Below are 23,364 nucleotides of genomic sequence, written 5' to 3' on the forward strand. Positions count from 1 at the left end.
TGCCAGGCGAATGTGCTGCGGTTCACCCCGGACTGCGCTGCAGGGAACGGTTGGCCGGCTGAACGCTGATTGGCTGTCATCACGCGAATTTCGCGGCAAGGTTGAAATATTTCAACTCGAGCGAATTTGTTGCGCTACAAATCCTGGTGAACGCGCTCGCGCTCTGTGCAGGGCGAAAGTGTGGCGCGACAAATCAAAACTTGTCGCCGGTGATCTCGAGCGAATAATTCGCCCGATTCGCGTCTCTACGTTCACTTTGTGTGGGATCGTGTCGCCCCTTCGCGTTTGGTGTGAACCCACCTTAATAATGATTAAGAAAAGCTGCATTTGGTTTGAGTCCGCCCTGCAGAAGGGTCTGGAGAGGAGCAATACATTTCTTTCTGCTTCCGATACGTTTTTGCGGGAGCCAATCACCATGCTGGCTTCTCCCCCTGGCGCGTTATTGGCTGGTTTACCACAATGACGACAGGGAAGCGACGGCAAGCAGCCAATCGTGTACAGAGTCATTTGAACTATGGCCCGATGGTCACGCCTCTCGTGCTGAAGAAAATGACAGCAAGGTGTCGAACCAAAATTGTACCGGGGACGAAAATTGTACCGCCTACGTAATCCGCGTTCAAAATTCCAAACCTGCCTGGCAACAGATGATCGCGTCGAACGTTGCCTGGCAACGGACGATCGCGTCGAACAATGACATAGGAAGGTTCATGAACATTCGCGAACATTCATTGAGCGTCACAAGACGAAATAACATTAAACAGAACTTATTTTACAAATGACATTTATAAGCGTTGCTAACTTTATATTTGTATTGTATTTAACTGTTTAATCGCATTTAGCTAGTAAACTGAGTGTATTAACATAAGCTAGCTAGACTATGATACACTTTAAACACTCAGTTTACTAGCTAAATTCAATACAATGCAAATATAAAGTAAAAACAAGTGTTATCTGTATTATGTTATTTCGTCTTTGGAAACATGAGCGCAAATGTTTTTTGAAACCTGCCTGGCAACGGACGATCGCGTCGAACGTTGCCTGGCAACGGACAATCGCGTCGAACGATGACGTAATGTTTCGAACGCGGATTAAGTAGGCGGTACAATTTTGGTGTGACAGCGTCTCCGCAGACCCAGCTCGGTCGTGGACCGAGCTGGGTCTGGCTGTAGCCAGACCCAGCTCGGTCGTGGACCGAGCTGGGTCTGGCTACAGCCAGCCTAGAGGCCTGGGGGCCCCAGGGAAGCCCTACCTCGGGGCCGTTGTGCTGCAGCAGGCCGGGGCCCGGGCGGAGGTCCGGGCGGAGGTCCCCGTCCCCATCGGCCGCGGGGCCGAGCAGGGCGTGGCCCCCCAGGTCCGAGGACCCCTCCCGAGAGGGGCTGGCCGGGATGATGCCTGCAGACTTGGCTGCCAGGTCAATCGCACCTGAGAAATTAACCGCAGAATATTAACAATAATATTAATGATAATAATATAGCAAATCATTGGGTTGTAGCGTGAATGTAATGTATGAACACATGAGGTTTGGTTCCATGTATGATGTATGAACACATGAGGGTTCATGCTGCTCGTACGCGAGAGGCTCGGGTTGGCAGGAGGCGCCTTGGAGGGGAGGGGGCGGGACGTGGGGGCCAGGCGCGTCTGGATTGGCCGGAAGGAGCCGGTTCCTGTAAGAAGAAACAGGAAGTGAGCCAAGGAAGGAAGGAAGCAAGAAGGAAAGAAGGATGAAAAGAGTGAAAAGAAAGAAGGAACAAACAAATAAAGGAAAGAGAAGAAAACAAACAGCCAGCCGGAGCTTCAGGTGCTAACGGCCTGAGCCCAGCAGGAAGTCCCGCCCCCTGTACCTGCGGCGGAGGAGTTGGACAGGATGGAGAAGGAGCAGACGTGGGGGGGCGTGTCCCCGGTGGTCCGCGGCAACAGGGTCCTCTGAGGACACAGAGAGACATTGTAGAAACACACACCATAGAGAGGCTATTATAGAGATAGAACGGGTACATGGAGCCGTTACAGGGCACATATCAACCTTTCATCAGGTACTGCTTTCCTGGTGCCAGTGGGAATACATTTTAATCTTTGAAGCTGACATGAGTGAAAAACATCAATTTTTTTACAGTGGACGTGTCTGACCTGAACCACCCGGAGCCTGCTCATCGTACCTGACCCATCCTGAGCCTGCTCATCGTACCTGACCCATCCTGAGCCTGCTCATCGTTCCTGACCCACCCTGAGCCTGCTTATTGTACCTGACCCACCCTGAGCCTGCTTATTGTACCTGACCCATCCTGAGCCTGCTCAGCGTACCTGACCCATCCTGAGCCTGCTGGGGATGGAGGGCGTGTCTCACCTGAACCACCAGGGGCTTGCGGAGCTGTCTGCTGCGGGGTTTCTTCTGCTTGGATAGGAACAGGTCGGACTGCATCTGGAGGAGGGAAACACCGTCAGCCTTCTACAGTACAGCCACCGAGTCATACTGGAGCGTTCATCCAGTCCACAACATTATCAATAGGATTCGGATCCTTCAGTCGTTCCAAGGAAGTTCTGAGGAAACACTGGAAGCTTTTATCTGCTCACAGACATTTGATATTTTTCCTAATTATTGATATGTATGTAAAACAAACTGAAGCCATCTAAGGATTTTCCGGGTTGGAGAACAGTGTGCTCATGTTGCTGCGTCTGGGAAACACGAGACACCGGGGAACACCATAACAGGGCAGGAAGCCTCCTAGAGGTGAGGGTGTGTGTCGTCGGCCCCTCGGGGGGGGGGGGGGAGCCTTACGCTGATGGAGTCCAGCTGCTGCCTGAAGGCCAGCTGGGCCTCCTTGTTGGGGGAGAACATCCGGGAGTGTCGGGAGCTGTTGGGCGGCAGCGTGGTGGGGATGGCGAACACCCCGCCCTCCGAGTCTCCGCCCGGCACCGCGCCCAGCAGGGAGCGGGGCAGGTGGCGCCCCCCTGTGGAGGGACAGAGAGCAACACGGGACTGAGACGGGGGGAGACAGTATGAAGTCTACGTTTAGGATAATGACGTTTTTATCATCTCATGGACGGGGGCGGCATGTGTCTCGTGAGGTAGTGCGGGTTGGCTGGCAAGTGAAAGGTTGCTAGTTCGATTCCGGCTCGAGGTGTTGAGGTGTCCCTGGGCGAGGCGCCCCGCCCTGACTGCTCCTGACCAGCTGGCTGTCGCCCTGCGGGGCTGACTCCGCCGTCGGTGTGTGTGGATGTGTGCATGAAGGGGTGGATGGGAGCTAGTATTGTAAGGGGCTTTGATGGGCCCCTGGTTAGGGAAGCGCGGTTTAAATGGAGTCCGTTGACGTCATTACCAATAACCTGCGTCGTGACGTCTACATCTGTACACTGAACTGACGTACCGGCGGCGGCATTGGGCATGAGGGCCTTGGGCCCCCGAAGGGAGGGGGGCTGGCGGCCACAGCCCGGGCTGCGGACGGCGGGGGCGGGGCCCTTCCCCGGGGGGGTGAGGGCCTGGCTCTGCTCCTCCTGGGGCAGCTTGAGGGGGGACGGGGCGCTGGAGCCCTGCTCTGGAGCCTGGGGGGGGGGCACAGAGAACACAGAACAGGACAGGGGTCAGAGAGCCAACCCAGTCCAACCCAGTACCACCCAATACCACCCAGTCCAACCCAGTACCACCCAGTCCAACCCAGTACCACCCAGTACAACCAGTACCACCCAGTACCACCCAGTACAACCAGTACCACCCAGTACCACAGTACCACCCAGTACCACAGTACCAGTACAACCAGTACCACCCAGTACCACAGTACCACCCAGTACCACAGTACCAGTACAACCAGTACCACCCAGTACAACCAGTACCACCCAGTACCACAGTACCACCCAGTACCACCCAGTACAACCAGTACCACCCAGTACCACAGTACCAGTACAACCAGTACCACCTAGTACCGCCCAGTACGTACCAGCGGCTTGGGGTTGACCTCGGTGGCCACCAGCCTCAGCAGGCAGCGCAGCACCTGGTTGGCGCTGGAGGGGCGTGGCTGAGGGGTGGGGGCGGGGTCAGGGGCGGGCGGGGCCGGCTGCCACTCGTACTCCAGCTGCAGCTTGCTGGGCCGCCCCAGCATCAGGTAGAGCTCGGCCAGCGTCACGCCGTCTGCCCCCCCCCGGCTCCAGCCCCCCTCCCTGATGGCCTCCGCCAGGCGCTCCTTCTCCTCCAGCGCGCTGGGGGGCCGCGGGGCCCCGCCCTCCTCGCCGCGGGCCCCCGGGGGCTTGGCGTCTGGGGAGGCGGCGGCGGCGGCGGGCGTGTCCTCCGCGCCGCCGCAGGGGCGCCTCTCGTTACCGGGCGAGGGGGCCCCCGGGGGCCCGCCGCCCGCCTCCTCGGGGGGGTCGGGCCCCTCCCCGTTCCCCGTCTCCATCTTGGGCCCCGAGCTCGGCTGGGAGGGGGGAGGGGCCCCGGGGGGCGGGGCCTTCCTCTCCTCCCCCCCCGGCTCGGCGGGCAGGTCGGAGGCGGGCGGGGGCTCGGCCCGCCGGGGGTCGGCCCCCCGCCCGGCCCGGGGCCCCCCCCGGCCGTGGATGCCCAGGATCTGGGCGGGCTGCAGGTCCTTGGCCCCGGGCCGCGCCCCCGCCCCGGGCCGGCCGCTCTCCTGCCAGTGGACGGTGCAGGAGGCCTTGGAGTGCACCACCCGGGCCACGCCCGGCAGCGCCGTCACCGTGCTGCACTCCGCCGGGTACAGGAACAGCTCCTCCGCCCGGGGCCGGCCCGGCGGGAGGGCCCCGGGGCCCGCAGGGCCCTCCAGAGCATCCCGCTCCCGCAGACTCTTCAGCTAGGGGCGGGGTCAAGGAGTGGAAACACAGAGGGGGGGGGGTACGGGATGTGGCCAGAGCTTCAGCAGATCATTAACCTATAATAACCTGAAACAGATTCTATCAGACCGGACAGGTCCAGGGTTAGTGATTCACAAAACGCTGCCCGTTCAGACCCGTTCCCTTCATCAGGCCCTGGTCTCTCCTTTTGTGACCCCAGCCCTCCCAGCTCCTCCCGGGGGTCAGGGGTCAGCCCCCCGTGATCCCCGGGTTCCACCCCCCCCCCATGGCCGTGGAGCGGTGCGGGCGTGAGGATACGATGCGCTCGTCGTGGAAGGCCCACTTGTGCTTGAGGTACTCGATGAGGCTGGCCACGGTGCGGTGGAGCTCCACCATCATCCTGGGGGAGGGACAGGGCGAGGTTTAGAGCGCCTTCATACACGCAGGCAGCTCAATGGGCTCCACACGGAAACAGTGAAGAAATAATAACACATGGAACCATACACCACTTTTGCAAGAATTAAAGGTAAATTGTAAATTGTGTATACATCGAACACCAACAGCAGAGAGTCCATTTAAAAGTACATAAAAAAATAAACAAGGACATATCAAGACAATGTGCATTAACTGCAGAAAGCATCGGACGAGGTTAGGGCCACAGCGCAGGAGAGACAAGACCCCCGGCCGGTACTACAGTCCCCCGACACTGAGGATCCGGCCACCCGGAACACGGCCCAGCCTAAGAGACGCGTCTGACTGAACCCAGCTCACTTTACGTGGGGGGGGGGGGGGGGGGGGGTCTCCTGACATGGAGGAACAGCTTGTAGAAATTAAATGTTCCGGAAAAACAACGAAAAGGCTAGCATAGCTTGTTCCTCCTGACGCCGTCTCGTCACACTAACTTCACCGTTCCCATCGCCTGCGCTCGGCGAGACGTCTGCTTTCTAAACTCGTGACTCGGTGGTTGTGGAGCAGCAGCGCATGTGAGCGGTCAAACCGTTCACATGCGCCTCCACCCATCGCTCCCTTGTGCGGGTCTGTAGTGAGCAGAGGGTCTGTAGTGCATGGCCCCCCGGCGCTGACCTGAGGCGCGGGTTGTGGGCCAGGCTCTGGACGCGGGCCCAGGAGTGGTTGGTGCGCGGCTGCAGCTCCACGGCCACCTTCAGGGGGAGGCGGGCGGGCCGTTGGTCCTCCTCCTCACTCATCCCTGGAGGGGGGGACAACACCATGAGGCTCCATACACTCAATACACCCTGCCACACATTAAGGAGCAAGCAACACTCAATACACCCTGCCACACATTAAGGAGCACCTATTATGCTTTTTCGACTTTTATGACCTATAAACGTTGTTCTAATGATTTATAGTCATGTTTAACCATACTAAAGTGTCAAATAATGACGTACAGGCATTTAGACGTGTTCCCTGCTGGCTGGCTGTGCAGAGCGCTAAACACTAGGGACGCCGGTCGCCATTCCCTTGTTCAAATTTCCGGGATTTATCTACGTGGAACAATCCGGATTTTCCATGTATGGTGCTGCAACATGCTCTTCCGGAAGTTAACCAATCACAACGGAGTGGGGTTGGCAGGAGGGGGGCGAGGGGCAGAGAAGGACGAAGCCGAGTGTTGACAGAGAACGCTGAAAGCGCCCAGATGAGAGGAAGAGTTTCCCAAAAATCGACATCGTTTTTTGTGCTGTGATTCGTTTCAGGTTGCTCTATAGGAGTCATTAATGAGGAATTAAGACCAGAAAAGTGGTATAATAGGGGCTCTTTAAAGAGCAAGCAACACTCCATACACTCAAAGCAACATTAGAGCAACACTCAATACGCTCAATAGGAGATTAAAGATCTGGAAACATTCACCAACTAGCGAGATTCTTTGTGTCAGTAAATACTATTATTGTCAGGCTGACGCAGAAGTTATTTAGGGGAAGCGAGCCCATGTAGTGTCCTACAGAGGGCACTAGAGTGGAGGGCACCCCCTCTGCTGTTGTTTCTGGTTCATCTGAACGTCCATAACAGACCATTACAACCGGAGCGCCGACGTTAAACCCAGACGCCCGGACCCTAGGACACCAGAAAAAGGCTGGAACATCCTGGGATGACCTCCATCCCCATCATGAACGAAGGCTGTTTCTCCATGGAGCACGGACAGACCACCGCCCGTCCCAGGAAGTGACAGCCCTGATCAAATAGGGGGGCTTTTATTGTGGCATTGTGTGTCCCCACCATTCGGTCCTCAATGCTGTGAAAAGGTTTCACTCCCTCCCTTTAGACCGCACTGAATTAACATACAGTCCCATCACTACTATGCCCCAGTCTCTGCTCCCTGCACCTGTTCAGCAGTCCTTCACACAGCCTGCGCCATGCTGCACCGACACGGGAGAACACTACGCTGGGGTGTTCTCGCGCCTCCCTCTCATCGGCTACCGGTGGAACCCGGGAACCCCCCACCCTAACCCGGGGGACTAGGGTCGGGGGAGGAGTTTCAACGCGTCCTCATGCTCACCGTCCGGGTCACACAGCTTCTTCAGGGCCCGGCACATCGGGGCTTTGATCCGCAGGTTCCTTCCCTTGGAGCGCACCGTGGTGGCACTGCTCAGACACACAGGAGCTGTTAGTGGGGGCACGCACGCGCACACACACACACACACACACACACACACACACACACACACACACACACACACACACACACACACACACACACACACACACACGACTTACCCATGCTGGATGAGCTCGTTGAGCTTCGTCACATTCTTATCGTCCATGACTGTGGGGGGGAGAGAGAGCAGCGTGAATAACAAGGCGTGCTTCAGGACTGACCCCAGTGTCCCGCAGCATGATGATCTTCTATCTCCACTGAAGGCGTCTCCACTCACGTCCTCCTACTTTCTTGCGCAGCTCGGCGTAGCAGATGAGTCCGTACAGCTCCTGGGAGGACTTCTTCAGCACCCGGGTGTACACTGCACAGAGGACACGCACTACAGCTCATTACAGCGCACGTTACGGCTCATTACAGCGCACGTTACGGCTCATTACAGCGCACGTTACGGCTCTTTACAACGCACGTTACAGCTCACTACAACACACGTTACGGCTCATTACAACGCACAGACATGGTGCAGAGAACCAACGGTGAGACGGTCCAACAGTCCAGGTCCCGGTCTGCATATCGCTCCTTATCTCTGCCATAAAGCTCTGCACAAGGCACACGTTCCCATGACGGCCTCCGCCAGGCGCTCCTTCTCCTCCAGCGAGCTGGGGCCCCGCCCTCCTCGCCGGGCCCCCGCCCCCCACCCAGGCCTCCTCTGATGGAGGAACACTCCAGCACCACCGGAGACTAGACTGGATGGAGTTCTGTCTGTCTCACTAATGTTCAATCACAATGATCCCCGGGGGACGATAAAGAATTATAGATATAAGGGGGGGGGGGGGGGGGGGCTAAGCAGAGTCTAGGTGAACGCTGATGTCTGGACTCCGGCATTCAGACTGAGGGGGGAGACTGGGAGCCTCTGGAGGAGTGGGGGCCCTGGGGCCTCTGGAGGAGTGGGGGCCCTGGGGCCTCTGGAGGAGCGGGGGCCCTGGGGCCTCTGGAGGAGCGGGGGCCCTGGGGCCTCTGGAGGAGCGGGGGCCCTAGGGCCTCTGGGGGAGTGGGGGCCCTGGGGCCTCTGGAGGAGCGGGGGCCCTGGGGCCTCTGGGGGAGCGGGGGCCTCTGGGCGGTGAACACTCACCGTTGGCGAAGTCGATGTGTTTGGAGATCTTGTGCCAGGTGCGGTAGTAGAAGTGGCGGACCTGCTCCTTGTTCTTCACCATGTTGGCCGGCTTGCCCCTCTTCTTGTACTTCATGGCGATGTTGTTCTGGATGGCCTCAAAGTCCTTCCCATGCTGGGGGAGGAAGGAGGAGGGAGGAAGGAGGAGGCGTCACACAGGCTGCCTCAAAGACTTTGGTTTGGCCATCGTCTTGAAACCAAGACAATAGAATTCCCCTAAGACTAGGCAGCAGAAGTCAACAATACACGTACAAGATCCGATGTGTTGTGAAATATTAACACAGATATGATGAGAGAATTGCATGTGCGACAATTTATTGTAAGGCTAGAAAGACTGATCTCCAGTGTTCCAAGTCTTCTTCAATAATAATCCCCTCGAAGAAGCAGCCTACCGCGTACAGCCTCTAAAGAAGCAGCCTAGCGTCCAGCCTCTAGAGAAGCAGCCTACCGTCCAGCCTCTAGAGAAGCAGCCTATCGTAAAGCCTCTAGAGAAGCAGCCTACCGTAAAGCCTCTAGAGAAGCAGCCTACCGTCCAGCCTCTAAAGAAGCAGCCTACCGTCCAGCTTCTAGAGAAGCAGCCTACCGTCCGGCCTCTAGAGAAGCAGCCTACCGTCCGGCCTCTAAAGAAGCAGCCTACCGCACAGCCTCTAAAGAAGCAGCCTACCGTCCAGCCTCTAGAGAAGCAGCCTACCGTCCAGCCTCTAGAGAAGCAGCCTACCGTCCAGCCTCTAAAGAAGCAGCCTACCGTACGGCCTCTAAAGAAGCAGCCTACCGTACAGCCTCTAAAGAAGCAGCCTACCGTACGGCCTCTAAAGAAGCAGCCTACCGTCCGGCCTCTAAAGAAGCAGCCTACCGCACGGCCTCTTAAGAAGCAGCCTACCGTACAGCCTCTTAAGAAGCAGCCTACCGTACGGCCTCTAAAGAAGCAGCCTACCGTACGGCCTCTAAAGAAGCAGCCTACCGTCCGGCCTCTAAAGAAGCAGCCTACCGCACGGCCTCTAAAGAAGCAGCCTACCGCACGGCCTCTAAAGAAGCAGCCTACCGCACGGCCTCTAAAGAAGCAGCCTACCGCACGGCCTCTAAAGAAGCAGCCTACCGCACGGCCTCTAAAGAAGCAGCCTACCGTACAGCCTCTTAAGAAGCAGCCTACCGTACGGCCTCTAAAGAAGCAGCCTACCGTACGGCCTCTAAAGAAGCAGCCTACCGTCCGGCCTCTAAAGAAGCAGCCTACCGCACGGCCTCTAAAGAAGCAGCCTACCGCACGGCCTCTAAAGAAGCAGCCTACCGCACGGCCTCTAAAGAAGCAGCCTACCGCACGGCCTCTAAAGAAGCAGCCTACCGCACGGCCTCTAAAGAAGCAGCCTACCGCACGGCCTCTAAAGAAGCAGCCTACCGCACGGCCTCTAAAGAAGCAGCCTACCGTACGGCCTCTAGAGAAGCAGCCTACCGTCCGGCCTCTAAAGAAGCAGCCTACCGTCCAGCCTCTAGAGAAGCAGCCTACCGTCCAGCCTCTAGAGAAGCAGCCTACCGTCCAGCCTCTAGAGAAGCAGCCTACCGTCCAGCCTCTAGAGAAGCAGCCTACCGTCCAGCCTCTAGAGAAGCAGCCTACCGTCCAGCCTCTAGAGAAGCAGCCTACCGTCCGGCCTCTAAAGAAGCAGCCTACCGTCCAGCCTCTAGAGAAGCAGCCTACCGTCCGGCCTCTAAAGAAGCAGCCTACCGTCCGGCCTCTAGAGAAGCAGCCTACCGTCCAGCCTCTAGAGAAGCAGCCTACCTCGTACAGCCTCTAGAGAAGCAGCCTACCTCGTACAGCCTCTAAAGAAGCAGCCTACCGTCCGGCCTCTAAAGAAGCAGCCTACCGTCCAGCCTCTAGAGAAGCAGCCTACCGTCCGGCCTCTAAAGAAGCAGCCTACCGTCCGGCCTCTAGAGAAGCAGCCTACCGTCCAGCCTCTAGAGAAGCAGCCTACCTCGTACAGCCTCTAGAGAAGCAGCCTACCTCGTACAGCCTCTAAAGAAGCAGCCTACCGTCCGGCCTCTAGAGAAGCAGCCTACCGTCCAGCCTCTAGAGAAGCAGCCTACCTCGTCCAGCCTCTAGAGAAGCAGCCTACCTCGTACAGCCCCTCGAAGAAGCTGTTCTTGTCCTCTGCGCTCCAGGACTCCCACTGGCGCCGGGCCCTCTTCTGGTTCCCCGCCTGCTCCTCTTTGTCGGCCGGGCCCCTGGACGCCTTGGACACCCCCCCGGCCGCGGCCCCCGCAGCAGAGCCGGACGGCCCCGAGGCACCCTGGGAGGACGAGCCACCCTCTGCACCTTGGGGGGAGGGGACAACACACACACACACACTTAATGTGAAAAATGATATGAAACGCAAAATAACACATTTGAGACCCATTTCCTCTTGTCTAGGAACGTCAACCTGACCGAGAGACACAGTAGCAAAGACAGAGTTGGAACCATCAGTGTGCACACGGACAGATTTCGCCTCCACCCGTCAGCTCTGCCAGAGGTTCGAGAGGGGAGATGGACGCCATCATGGGGCTTCTTCAGCCTGGTCCAAAAGCGAGCACCGATCCAAAAACAACTTGAAAACAAGGTAACCCTCGAATAGCCAAACCATAGCCCACAACTCCAGCAGACAGCAGCAGACGAGCCAGCAATACGCTGTTCACAACACAACCTTTACTTTCCTTTATCTGCACGAACCATGAATGGCTTACAGAATCTGGCCCCAACACTACCGATGCGAAATGCATGAAACAACACCTTGACATACAGCTGTTGACCCCTCTGTTGACCCCTAAATTGACCCCTCTGTTGACCCCTAAGTTCACCTTCCTACCACCAGAATCAGGTCAGCGTTCCTCCCTCACTTCAGCAATAACTCGATCCAAACTGCTGTGAGGAACCGCAGAAACCTCCAACAGCAACCCCAGAGACCAAACTGATTTAGGATGAAGAAGCTGGCATGCACAGTCCAGGGAAGCTAGTTAACATGAAGCTAGTTAGATGTACTAGTTAAGTAGCATCACAGCAGAGCAGCATGGAGCTATTTAGATGGATTAGTTCCAACAAACTTCAAAAGCAACGTTGTGAGAGACAAATCTTCTTCTAAGGTCTGCAGGTAAACGTTTTCCTTTATAAAAAAGGAAAATGCAAAAGAAAGTGCATGGCAATATTTATACTTGGTTATATTTATATATGAGAGAGCCAGATTACACGTTTGACCTATATTTGAGTCATAATATTATGATATTATTTACAGCATAGCACAAAGCCACCGGTCATCTGTTTGGTGGATTATAGCTGTGTGGTGACTAGACTGATCTTCAGGGACACTAGCTGCATGAATTATACTGTGTCCCTAATTTGCGACACTTGTGTTTGGTAATGAAGCTAGTTACAATGGTCAGTGAGAGCCAGTAAGAGGGCTTTGACTGCCAAGACAGTAAAAACACACTACCACTCATACTTAACTTCATTGCCAGAAGTTGTTTTACTTAATTACTACACATAGCGCAGTGGTTTAGGGTCACATAGCTGTCAGGGCTACCCACCAAAGACAAGTTACTAAGTAGTAGATTACTAATCCTTGAGATGGTTTTCCATCCCAAAATGTGTCAGTATAAAATGAGCCAGCTATGTCTACCGTCCGATGGAGAGATGGGGCGCATTGCATTCAGAGAGAGGATGAGGAAGACATCATCTGGACTATGGTGGTGTTCTTAAACCCTACATTTCTACAAAGTATACAACAACAAGAATGCGTTTCTTGTATTACAAAATAATAAGAAAAATGTTAACAATTCGTATCAAATCTTTGACATTCCCTGCAGTAGTTAAAGTCTCCCAAATACATGCAAGTTATTGTATATGACAATGCATTGGCACTTTCTAAGAGGATTATAATTGTGCAAAAAGCGAGCTGGCAGATGCACAAATCGTACAAAGGTTAATTCTGTTCCTACATTTCCCTCCCTGTCCTACACATATTTATATAGAAAATGGTGTTTAACTGGGAACCAATTCAAGCAGACAATAGTTCTCTCAACAACCCGCCGACGCAGGGAGTACTAGACCACCGACAATTGCAGCAAATCGCAGCCTGCGATACACGTAATTCTCTACGTAATTACCGGGGAATGAACCCTAAAGCCAAGATTAACAAGTGATCACCGGTGTTACCTCTGGACCTTGCCCCACCGGGCCCGTCGCCGGCCGGGCCGACCGAGTCCTTCCGGATCCGCTTGCTCGGAGGACGAACGCTGGATCGGAGAAAATGATGCTGGTCGTGACTCGGGGGAGTGGGTTCAGTGGAGGTTAGGGGCGGTGGTGCCGAGCCGGGTCCGGGCTGGGTCAGCACCGGGCCGGGGGGCACCGGGCCGGGGAGCCCCGGGCTGCCTGCGGCTGATGGATGAAGGCTCTCCGCTCCGTCTCCCTTTGTATCGCGATCCTCGCTCCCCGTCTCCCCGTCCTCCTCCTCCTCACAACCTTCTGGCTTTCGGGACGAATTCCTCCGTCCATCGACACCGATCCCCTCCCTGGAGCCCAATGTCATTCTAATAAAACACAATAAAAGAAGTAATGTCACATTAAAAGGAGAAGAGAGCGCTAAATTAACTTCTAAAGACGACGTTGTCTCCACTCAACATGGCCGCCGCTGTTTGTTTCAAATCCCTCTCCATCCCAACAAAACACCCCGTACACATTAGTCCTCACTACCTGGTTATTGAGAGTTAAATACAGAGTACAACCCGCCCGCTGTGTTCGGCTGGTTGTCCTCATGTTGGAATCTATGACATTTGTAGAGAAATTCAACTAAATTCAAATGCAGCGCCTTTGGGTTTAGCGCCTTGAGAGACGACAACGAGCCTGAGCTCCGAGCTTAAGATAAAGGGCTTCTTCTGGAGCAGGTTACCCGGTCTCAGGCTCCTCGGTGGCGGACGAGCTCTTCTTTCTCTTCACCATGGATCCGACGGGTTTGATGGGCAAAACGGGATCAAATCGAGCATAATCGGGACCGCGACGGTGTGGTGGTTCTCCTGTTCCCCGAGCGACTGACGGTGCAGCGCCTCGTCAGGACATCCCTCACCGAGGAGCAAGGCTCTGCACAACTACTACTAACTTACACTCTGGGCATCAAACACTCTCTGATACCAGGTATTCACTGGGAAAATACACTCGATTTGATTTGGGGGGAATAAAACTGGACCTGGTGGTCTATTGTAATTATAAAGACTATCTTGTCCGCATGTGAACCGTTTGTTTTATTGCACGTCGTTCAGTACTTCACATGGTGTGGTCTCACCATCAAACCGCACTACCTCCAGGGTTCAGGCCAAACTAAACATTATACTCGACATAGGTTTATAATAAATTAGTGTATCCTGTCTCAGCAAGGGAACCCAGCCCACTGTCACTACACGGTGCAGTACTTTAATCAGACTTAAGGATGTAATGCTGAACTGATACTCGTGATAGACTAGTTTAAGATCTAACTTAACGTGGAGCCGACTGGTATCGAGCCTGGGCTGAATCGAGTCCATAACAGACTCTTGAAAAACTAAGGTCACATAAATTCATCTAAATACAACTCATGTCTGATCTCTATATCTATGAGGATTTTTGGAGACACCACAATTATTTGATGGTTTGACCACTTAAATTGAATTACAACGGGTTGCTTACAAGTCCAACTGCATAGCTACCAACCGTTTGAGGAGTTTCATATGCATGTTAATAATGAAATAAAGGCATGCTTCTGGGTATAATGTACAGAGTTATCCAGCCCGAGGTACATAACTAGAAGCACAACCATAACTAGAAGCACAACCATAACTAGAAACACAACCATAACTAGAAGCACAACCATAACTAGAAACACAACCATAACTAGAAGCACAACCATAACTAGAAGCACAACCATAACTAGAAACATAACTAGAAACACAACCATAACTACAAACACAACCATAACTAGAAGCACAACCATAACTAGAAACATAACTAGAAACACAACCATAACTAGAAACACAACCATATATCCTTCATTATCCCAGCCCTGCCTCTTGAGTCAGCTCCTCCACAAGTCACCGTTACTCATCATAAGGTGTATGAATATACATATATGAATACATCTCACAGCAGGGAGGAACTGTAAGAAAGAGTCCAAAGGTAAAAAAAAAAACCTTACCTTTCCGCTCGTCTGTGTGTCTGACAGTCGTCTGTATGAATGACAGTCGTCTGTATGACTGACAGTCGTCTGTATGACTGACAGTCGTCTGTTTGAGTAACACTCGTCGGTATGAAAGACACTCGTCTTAACATAAGTTCTCTAAACTCTCCGTGGCAGCTCGCACCTCACTGACAGTTCCCGCACCTCTGCACGCGGTTCAGCACGCCCTCGTCAACTCAAAAACAAACCCCACGATTTGTCAGAAAGGAGATTGACAGGACAGCTTTCCAATCGCCGAGTAGAGAGGGAATTCGCATGCGGCCAATTGTTTCCCTCCTCGCACGCTGCGATTATCAATACATATATATTTCACCGAATATTACAATGTATGTTTTATAGTTGATAACAAAAATATCGTACAGCATAATTACAAAAATAATAATACGTCGCCACTGTTGAGTATGTGGTTAGAATCTCGAAGGGGTGTGTCCGAAAAAGATGGGCTGCACCTATTGAGTGATTGGCATTAAAACGGGCCAATCACAAATGCTGTAGGCATCTTTGGAACTCAAATGCACTTGATCTATTGGCTACACGTCCTTCTGACCAGTCAGAGCCCTCCACGTCAGAGGGAGGACGGACTTAAAGCAGTGTGTCCAGCTGGCTGTTGCTGAAGTGGTCCGCTGAGTTCTGTCGACTCACAACGCCACAATGACTTCAACCAACATGTTCCAAGGATTGGACAACGCTTCAAAACCAAGTTCAAGGTACCCAAACCATGTATTTATTTCGACGTACAAATATAAATGCATTTTTTTTTATCCACTGTTGGCTAGTTGAGCCTATTTGGGCTAATGTTGCTAAGTAGCATTAGCTCTGTTCCCTTGGCTCAAAACACTTACGTTAGCTCTAGCTTTCTTACTTTAAACTGTCAACGACAACGCTTCTCCTTTCCGCATACTGTATTAGCCTTTAGACTATTTGTTGGCAATGTGGCGACTGAAATACGAAGTCATTACCCTCCGTTTCGGACAGTAGGCTGGCTGAACTAAGTGGAGTTAGCACCTTTGCTAACGCCCAGGCTAGCCGGGCTGCGGAAGTGAAGTCCGGAGAAGGTCCGCGCGCAGCCCGCCGATAGCGGCGGCCCGCGGGGAGGCCAGGCTGCCCTTTGTCTGCCCAGCGGCCAGTCAGCGGACTTGTGCCCATGTCTTTCTAATGCAGAGATAAGCTGTCGGATGTGACATTATGAGGGCGGTCCTCTGCGTATTTATTAACCACATAACGGGCCTCCTCAGCGGTGGGGGATAGCGGCCGTGATGTGCGTACTTCACATCGGATCACGCTCTGGTTTCTGTATTTTCTTCTAGGCTTCTGTTTGCACTAAAAATTTAAATTCCATAAATACATAATGGTCCGTGTTCATGTAACCTTTGTTAATGATTTTTAGATTGCGTTTTTGTAGCATTAGGGCGATGATGACAGGATTTTGTTCATCTTGCCGTCAGACAAGTGTGCACACGTCCATCACGCTATTGCAAACTAGAAGGCTGCGTTCAGAGATTAATCGTCAAACTATTTCCATACTGGTGAGAGGCGTCTGAAGGAAGCAGGACTATCAGATGAGCAACAGAGAGACAGGGAGGCTGACGGGAGGCTCCCCCTGACCACTTCAGAACCAACGCGCTCTCTCCGTCCTCTGCAGAGTGCTGCGGCCTCCGGGTGGTACCTCCAGCAACCTTTTCGGTGGCTATGAGGAAGACGCTGCGCCTATGAGGCGACCCAACCACACGTCCTCCTCCATCTTTGCTCCTGAAGAACCTCGACAGGTCAACACCAGGCGCTCCAACCCCCCAGGTAGGTGAACACCAGGCTCTGACCCCCCCAGCTAGGGCGTGCCCTCCCCTGTGCAGCCCAGGGTTTCACTGCCAGCCGACCTCCGGGCCGCCGCGTCCCTCTTGACTTTATGGCGTGGCAGCGAATAAAGGCAGGCCTGTCGGAGCCTCCAGGGACCTGGGTGTGAAAACTGCCAGGTTGTTGTGATGTGCAATGAAAGTGCCTCCATCACCCAACACTCCTTTCTCTCTGTCTCTCTCTCTTTCTCTCTCTGTGGTTCTAGGCGGGAAGGCCAGTGGTATATTCGGTGATGACCCGGCCCCCCAGCCCAGACAGGTGGCTCCAGGGAGACAAAGCAGCAACATCTTTGGAGGGGCAGACCCCGCCCCCCCCAGTAAACCAAAGGTACGCCAGCGTTCTGCTGCTGTGTCGGGGCCATGGCGTGGGTGCGTTTCATTCCACTGGAACTGCCTTATTAAGATGGATTCCTTGGGTAACGGGTGTGACTGGCAAAAACTATTAATAGAAAATGTATCGATCTGCAATCTGTCCTACTATTGAACCGATCATAGCTCGTTCCACACTAGTTAGTTTATGCGTTTCTTTTGTATTTCACAGGAGGAGGTTATTGTGACGCCTGAACCGGAGCTAGCAGGTAAAGGATGTTCAATGTCTTTTACATTTTGTAAAGTTTTCTGAAGTGTTTGAATTCTAAATCTATCAAGCTAAATGTCCCTAGAAGCGAAATCCTGATCTTGTGACTCAAAGTGCGGCCCGGTCTCTCATTGGCCGGCGGTCCACTAGCATGCTCTGGGTGTACCTGCTAACGTATGTAACACTAACGGTGACCCCGCCCCTCCAGTGTCTCCCCAGCTGAGCCCGGTGGAGCTGAAGGAGGAGGAGCCAATCTTGGCACCGCCCGCTTCACCTGTCGAGGAGGAGGCCGACGCCCCCCTGGCTGCTCTGGAGCTAGAGCCGGAGGCCACGCCCACCTGTCCCCAAGACGACTCCGGCAAGAACCACGAGCCCCACCTGGGCCCCAAGCGCCGCGCGCACAACCGGGTGCTGAACCCCCCCGGAGGGAAGTCCAGCGTGGTGTTCTACTGAGCCACTCCGGCGCCGCGCCACCCTGCTCATCTCAGTCGCCCCCCCCCCCCCCGCTTGGACGTCTGTCCCTTCTCATTCCACCCCCCGCTTCACCTCTCCACCGCTAAGCACTATCTCTGTTTGTTTTTGTCCTCCACTTCTTGCACTTTTAGCCCCGCCTTTCTTTCCTGTCTGCCCCTTTTAATGGTTTTCCACGCTTGACAATCATTTAGCCGACCAATCAATAGGCCGCGCTTCAGAGGGGCTGGACCGGTGCCTTATCCAGTCCCGCTGAGGGGCTCCCTGCGTCTGTCAGTCACGCAGGTCCTCTGTTTATCAGTTTCTCATAGATGTTCATAGCTTTAAGATGTCAATGTCTGGCATGGAGAAGGAATCCTGCCACCAAAAGTGTTCAGCCAATGCCGCGTATTCTCAGCTGTCTAGAGTTGAGGGATGGTGCCAAGTGAGACGATGACTGTGTAGCTCTACTAGACTCCTCATCCCGGGGTCTCTATCTTCTGTAAGAACCGAACCAGCTTTACGTTTAGAGCATCTTCTGTTCAGCGAAGAATGCCAAAAAATTAATAATAATGCTTTTGACATCCCCCGCCCCTGTTTTAGTGTTTTTTTTTTGTCTTCTACAATTCCATTTAACGTCTGTTTGAGTGCTAATGCCGAATGTACCGTGTGGGTGTTCTTCTGCTTCGTCCTCGTTTGTGCTCTATTTGTGATTTATTTGAAGACCTGTTCTTCGCTTGGGGTAGGCCTCATTTATGTTTTAAATTAAAACAGCTGAACACAAGTGAACTCTGGAGACGAGCTTGGTCCGCCGGGTCTAGTCGCCCTGGGACCCTGAAGGAGAGCCTCCGTCTCCACGCCACACCGACGGCATCCGTGCCAGTCCGACCCCCACCTCCCCACAGCGCTGATGTGCCTGGCCAGCAGTGAGCTTAGCAGAAGAAGAAGTGACAACCTGTGTATTTCATTAAAAACGTTTTTCAATTTTGGGAGGTTTCGTCTTGTTTGACCGTGGGCTGGTTCAGTCGTCGTCGTCGTTTGTGGTACTCGTTAAAGCGTAAGACTGATAACGTGCAGCAGGTGTGTAACGGAAGGGCGTTGAGGCCCAACCGCTGGACCCATGTGGCCGAGTAACGGCAGGTAAGCAGCCCCACCTGGTTAAAAAGCTCTATTGGTATAACCCTAACCCTAGTTGGAATAACGGGAGTCAAAGGGGTCTGACCTACAAAGTCTTTCAAATAGCTAGGCTATTCATTTAGCAAATTAACTACATGGAACCACGTTTAAAAACGGAATAACTGGTTAAATGTTTTTTATCGTTTCTCTCCTGTGTTTAATGTTTTCATATGTAAGCTTATGAACCATTAAGGCTGTAGATGCTTTGATACGAGTTGTGATTAGTGATTGGTTATTCGTCAGCCAGGGCATATCTATTCTATTAACCACCACTAGTAGCATACGCCTTTTAGCAATCACATGCGATGCACCGCCTAGCTTAGCATAGCGGCTGGTCCTCGGGAAATTATTTATATCTTAACATATTTTAGAATCAGGCCGATTCGTTTACGACCATGTATGTCGATTTATAATGCATATTAGCAAAAAAGAAAAACCGAGAGCTCACTGCAGACGGCGTGACGTCAGCTCTATAGTCAGCTGGCCCTCCATCTGAGCCGAGAGAGAGACCCCCCCCGTAGCGCAGTGAGACAGCACCTCCGCCCGGCCCGCCGCACCCCATCCTCGGCCACCTGCACAACATGACGCGCCGCGTCTCCTCTGGGATCGGCCGGCGGACGCGGTAGGACCGGGACATATCGGCTACAGGCCCGTCTATTTATTCTTCTCGCCGTATTTATTTAATAATTTATTGCCATATTTATTTATTTATTTCGCTGTAATGGCTGGGTTCCATGGTTGCGGCTGCTGAGCGGCAGGTGCATCGTCGAGGCCGTTCTCCTGGTTCGAGTATGGACTCTCCGAGGCCCGAGCCCCAGCCCGGCCGTCCACCAGCGCATTTCTCCCGGAAGAATCGGTTGTTCGCAACGCGAGGACAACCGTAGCAGGGTGCGCCAGCGGCGGTGTTAGTGGTGGTCGAGGGGGGCCCCGTCACATCAACACACAGCAGCGGATACGTTCATCAGCGGGTTCAAGGTTATGGAGCTACACGGGAGCGGTGATTGGTGTTATTTGCGGCGTCCAGAAGTGTTTTTGTGTGTCTAGATAAGGACCGTATTTCGCAGCACCGTTGGCGTTGACTTTACGAGAGACACTCCCGATCGGTTAAGCCTCTACAGGCAGAGACACCCCGTGGAATAGGTCGCCATCTCGCCCGGCAGACAAGATGATGGACCTCCAGATCGACGAGGTGGTGTACCAGGACGACTACGGCTCCGTGTCCGTGATGTCGGAGCGCGTGTCGGGCCTGGCCAACAGCATATACCGGGAGTTCGAGCGGCTGATCCGCAGCTACGACGAGGAGGTGGTGAAGGAGCTGATGCCGCTGGTTGTCAACGTGCTGGAGAACCTGGACGCCGTGCTGACGGAGAACCAGGAGCACGAGGTGGAGCTGGAGCTTCTGAAGGAGGACAACGAGCAGCTCATCACGCAATACGAGCGGGAGAAGGCGCTGCGGAAGCAGGCGGAGGAGGTACGTGGATGGTAGCCTGCGACCGGCGGGCTGTAGCCGGGTAGAAGCACATAAACGTCCCATGGGCCCTATTGTTGCTGTAGTGTCAGTATGGTCCATTGGACTATAAGGTCCAGGGGTTATGATCTGAACTGAGGTCTGTGTGTGTGGGTGCTTGATCGGGCTGCCAATGGAATATAACGGAAGTCCATTCCTGGTGGATATTGCCGATGACTATGGAGCAACACGTCTATAGAGGGATCATGGTCATCCAATCAAATAACTCGAGCACCTTCTACACGGTGCATTCATGGTATTGTGTAACAACAACAACAGGCATAGATGACATCTCACCGCCTTTAGGGATGAATTCAGCCATCTTTGCGTCTGTCAGCATCCATCTAGTGGTGTGTTGACGTCCTCGGGTTATTACTCATGCGTGACCACACACGCAGAGAGCAGGTCCAAGCTAAAGGAAGTGGGCTGGGCAGGATATAGGAGCCAAGTGGTCAGGATTTAGGAACCAAGCGGTCAGGATATAGGAGCCAAGGGGTCAGTATTTAGGAGCCAAGTGGGCAGGATATAGGAGCCAGGCCCTGACCCCCACTGAGCCCGGGCAGACGCCCCCCTCCTCAGCTATCGCTCCAGGACAACGTCTCCGGTCTCGGTCTTCGTCCTAGGGGAGACGGAGAGGACAGACACCGGGATGTCTCTGTCCTCTCCACCCCCCCCCCCCTCTCCCGGGCAGTGGGGTGACCCCGTCTCCAGCGGGGAGTGGGGGGGACACAGCGGAGGGTTAGCCAACATCCAGAGCTCCTCCCCTCCTCCTTGTAGCCAATCACAGCCTATCTCCCTAGTGGCTCCCTGTTGAGTCACCATTATCATCTGGTACCATCACGCCTCAGTGGACTGTAATATCACGAGCCGCTCTAGGATGTGGTGCTACAGGTGTTGGTCCCAGAAGCTTCACTACAGTGTAGTGTACCTATGGATGAAGCGTCAACTTCCACTGATGTGAGTTCAGGGGGCGTGTTGCGTTTAGAGAAGCTGTACTTCATCTCCAAACAGTGAGACGCCTCAGTTCAGCGGCCCAACAAGAGTAAGGAACGGGTCAGACATTTATTAATACAGTTTCTCTCCATTTATGAACAGTTAACATTTTAAAATAGCCAAACAGTAAGTGTTGTGGGACACATGCTTCTGACAGCTCAGAGGAGGTTAGCCTCACAGTGTTGATGAAATGGAAACTACATCAACCATATGATTATATTTTGGCCATTGTGTTGTTAACTATTCATAAATAATGAGAAAAGAGGGGATCATTTGTAACCTAACGTAATGTTTACACAAGCAAGGATTGGATTTCTCTCTTTGACCACACCCAGGAAATAATGTTTAAACTCCAATGTGATTTCAGCCTAAGCATCACACTGGAGAACACTGATATAAAAACCTAAGTGTGTGTTCATAACTGTCCATCAGAAGGCCCAGAGCTTCACACTGGAGGGGATTAAGGTTAATGAACGGAGTTTAAGGGTTAATAAACATAGTTTAACGGTTAATGAGCGTAGTTTAAGGTTATTGAACGGAGTTTAAGGGTTAATAAACATAGTTTAAGGGTTAATGAGCGTAGTTTAAGGTTAATGAACGTAGTTTAAGGTTTAATGGACGCAGTTTAGACCGGGCAGTGACCCCCTCAGTCAATCCCTGACCCTGGGATGGATCGGCCGCTGACCCCCCCTCAGAGGGTTTCGTCTGGGGGGGCAGACGGGCAGTGGGGGGGGGGGTCTGTGCCGGACAGAGAAGCGGTGCATGCTGGGGGACGAGATATTGAGTTAAAGGATGGCCGATCATAGAAAATCAATAGAGCACCCAGAGCAGACAGGAGGAGTCTGGCTGCTGTAATGTGATTGGTGTTTATGACGACGACGCCCCAGGAGAGAGAGAGAGAGAGAGAGAGACACAGACGATGAGAGGACAAATCGAATCAGCGGCTCATAGTGATGATACAGGAAGGAGATGACTGGGAGAGGAGGAGGAGGGAGAGACGTGACAGGAGCGTAGGGATGAGGAGGAGGAGGAGGAGGGAGAGACGTGACAGGAGCGTAGGGATGAGGAGGAGGAGGAGGAGGAGGGAGGGACGTGACAGGAGCGTAGGGATGAGGAGGAGGAGGAGGAGGGAGGGACGTGACAGGAGCGTAGGGATGAGGAGGAGGAGGAGGAGGAGGGAGAGACGTGACAGGAGCGTAGGGATGAGGAGGAGGAGGGAGGGCGGGTCTCAAGGCCGGAGGAGAACAAGAGCCTGTGTGGTGGTGTTCTCGCGAGGCCCCCCCCTCCAGCAGAGAGAGAGCTCCCTGTACTCCGATGCCTTCAGGCTAGTGGCAGACATCCGCTTCCTGCCCGCGGCCAGAGTCTCCCAGTCATGCTGCCGTCAGACGTGTAGTAGTGGCTGAACAACGCACTCTTATCTTAATTGTTGATTCATCAATTATTGTTTTTCTGATGGATTGACGTTTTTGGCTACAAAGTGTCTGAAATTATACTAATAGGGATCTGATGGCCTTTTGCCTATTTCAGCTAGTTTATGTACTGGAATGATTCTTGCACATTTTCGGTTGTATCACTGTTGAATGCACTTAGTGTGCCTCGCTAAATAAATGTAATGTAATGAAACGTGATTTAATTTAAATGATCTCAGTCAGGAAAACAGAGGTCGCTTGTTCGGCAACAAGGACAGAACATCAACAGGAATGGTTTGCGGTGGATGAGCCAGTGTTCCCAGTGGACGGCGTGCAGCAGCAGAGTGATTCTTCCTTCTCCATGCCCCTCCAATCCACCAGACTTGACTGTTCATGTCGTCTTTAATGGAGGAGCGTCTGTTTCTCTCCCCCTTTACACAAAATGTCTGTTTGCACCCGTTCAATTGCGTCCCTGGACCCCCCGGTAAACAGAGCCGGCCGTGGGCCCCGTCCTGCAGCTCTGTAGTCCCCAGCTCAATGGGAGATTGAGTTACTTGACCATTCCACCTGGAGGAACCGGTCGGTTCGGTCAAAAGAAAACAATTCAGGAATCTGATCTGACCTCT

General features: G+C 53.5%; 3 protein-coding genes across 3 annotated transcripts in view; 2 read left to right on the top strand and 1 right to left on the bottom strand.

Moving 5' to 3' along the window:
• The window catches only part of cramp1 (cramped chromatin regulator homolog 1), an 18,692-nt gene extending 5,101 nt beyond the window's left edge, over positions 1 to 13,591 (bottom strand). The window contains exons 1-16 of the mRNA XM_079746582.1: positions 13,460 to 13,591; positions 12,727 to 13,100; positions 10,655 to 10,854; positions 8,511 to 8,664; positions 7,659 to 7,742; positions 7,501 to 7,549; positions 7,283 to 7,368; positions 5,854 to 5,977; positions 5,089 to 5,170; positions 3,930 to 4,790; positions 3,363 to 3,537; positions 2,774 to 2,946; positions 2,342 to 2,416; positions 1,842 to 1,923; positions 1,572 to 1,664; positions 1,250 to 1,422 (exon numbers count right to left, since the gene is read on the bottom strand). Coding sequence (XP_079602708.1) covers positions 1,250 to 1,422; positions 1,572 to 1,664; positions 1,842 to 1,923; positions 2,342 to 2,416; positions 2,774 to 2,946; positions 3,363 to 3,537; positions 3,930 to 4,790; positions 5,089 to 5,170; positions 5,854 to 5,977; positions 7,283 to 7,368; positions 7,501 to 7,549; positions 7,659 to 7,742; positions 8,511 to 8,664; positions 10,655 to 10,854; positions 12,727 to 13,100; positions 13,460 to 13,509 — 2,835 coding nt within the window. The 5' untranslated portion in view covers positions 13,510 to 13,591. The remainder of the gene's footprint in view (positions 1 to 1,249; positions 1,423 to 1,571; positions 1,665 to 1,841; positions 1,924 to 2,341; positions 2,417 to 2,773; positions 2,947 to 3,362; positions 3,538 to 3,929; positions 4,791 to 5,088; positions 5,171 to 5,853; positions 5,978 to 7,282; positions 7,369 to 7,500; positions 7,550 to 7,658; positions 7,743 to 8,510; positions 8,665 to 10,654; positions 10,855 to 12,726; positions 13,101 to 13,459) is intronic.
• A 1,756-nt stretch (positions 13,592 to 15,347) lies between these two features.
• On the top strand, positions 15,348 to 18,642 carry jpt2 (Jupiter microtubule associated homolog 2). The gene is made up of 5 exons (XM_079746602.1): positions 15,348 to 15,483; positions 16,419 to 16,570; positions 16,833 to 16,954; positions 17,168 to 17,204; positions 17,412 to 18,642. The coding sequence occupies exons 1-5, from the start codon at positions 15,428 to 15,430 to the stop codon at positions 17,654 to 17,656; spliced, it is 612 nt and encodes a 203-aa protein (XP_079602728.1). The 5' UTR covers positions 15,348 to 15,427; the 3' UTR covers positions 17,657 to 18,642.
• Positions 18,643 to 19,368: 726 nt separating this feature from the next.
• The window catches only part of mapk8ip3 (mitogen-activated protein kinase 8 interacting protein 3), a 34,878-nt gene continuing 30,882 nt past the window's right edge, over positions 19,369 to 23,364 (top strand). Inside the window, exon 1 of the mRNA XM_079746618.1 lies at positions 19,369 to 20,300. Coding sequence (XP_079602744.1) covers positions 19,995 to 20,300 — 306 coding nt within the window. The 5' untranslated portion in view covers positions 19,369 to 19,994. The remainder of the gene's footprint in view (positions 20,301 to 23,364) is intronic.

This window comes from Pollachius pollachius (assembly GCF_949987615.1).
Source record: "Pollachius pollachius genome assembly, chromosome: 11".
Classification (NCBI taxonomy): domain Eukaryota; kingdom Metazoa; phylum Chordata; class Actinopteri; order Gadiformes; family Gadidae; genus Pollachius; species Pollachius pollachius.

Bases quoted from the DNA above. Each gene is read 5' to 3' on its own strand.
- jpt2 (XM_079746602.1), top strand. From the start codon at position 15,428: ATGACTTCAACCAACATGTTCCAAGGATTGGACAACGCTTCAAAACCA. The intron at 15,484-16,418 runs GTACCCAAACCA...CGTCCTCTGCAG, and splicing joins GCTTCAAAACCAAGTTCAAG to AGTGCTGCGGCCTCCGGGTG. The intron at 16,955-17,167 runs GTACGCCAGCGT...TGTATTTCACAG, and splicing joins CCCCCCCCAGTAAACCAAAG to GAGGAGGTTATTGTGACGCC.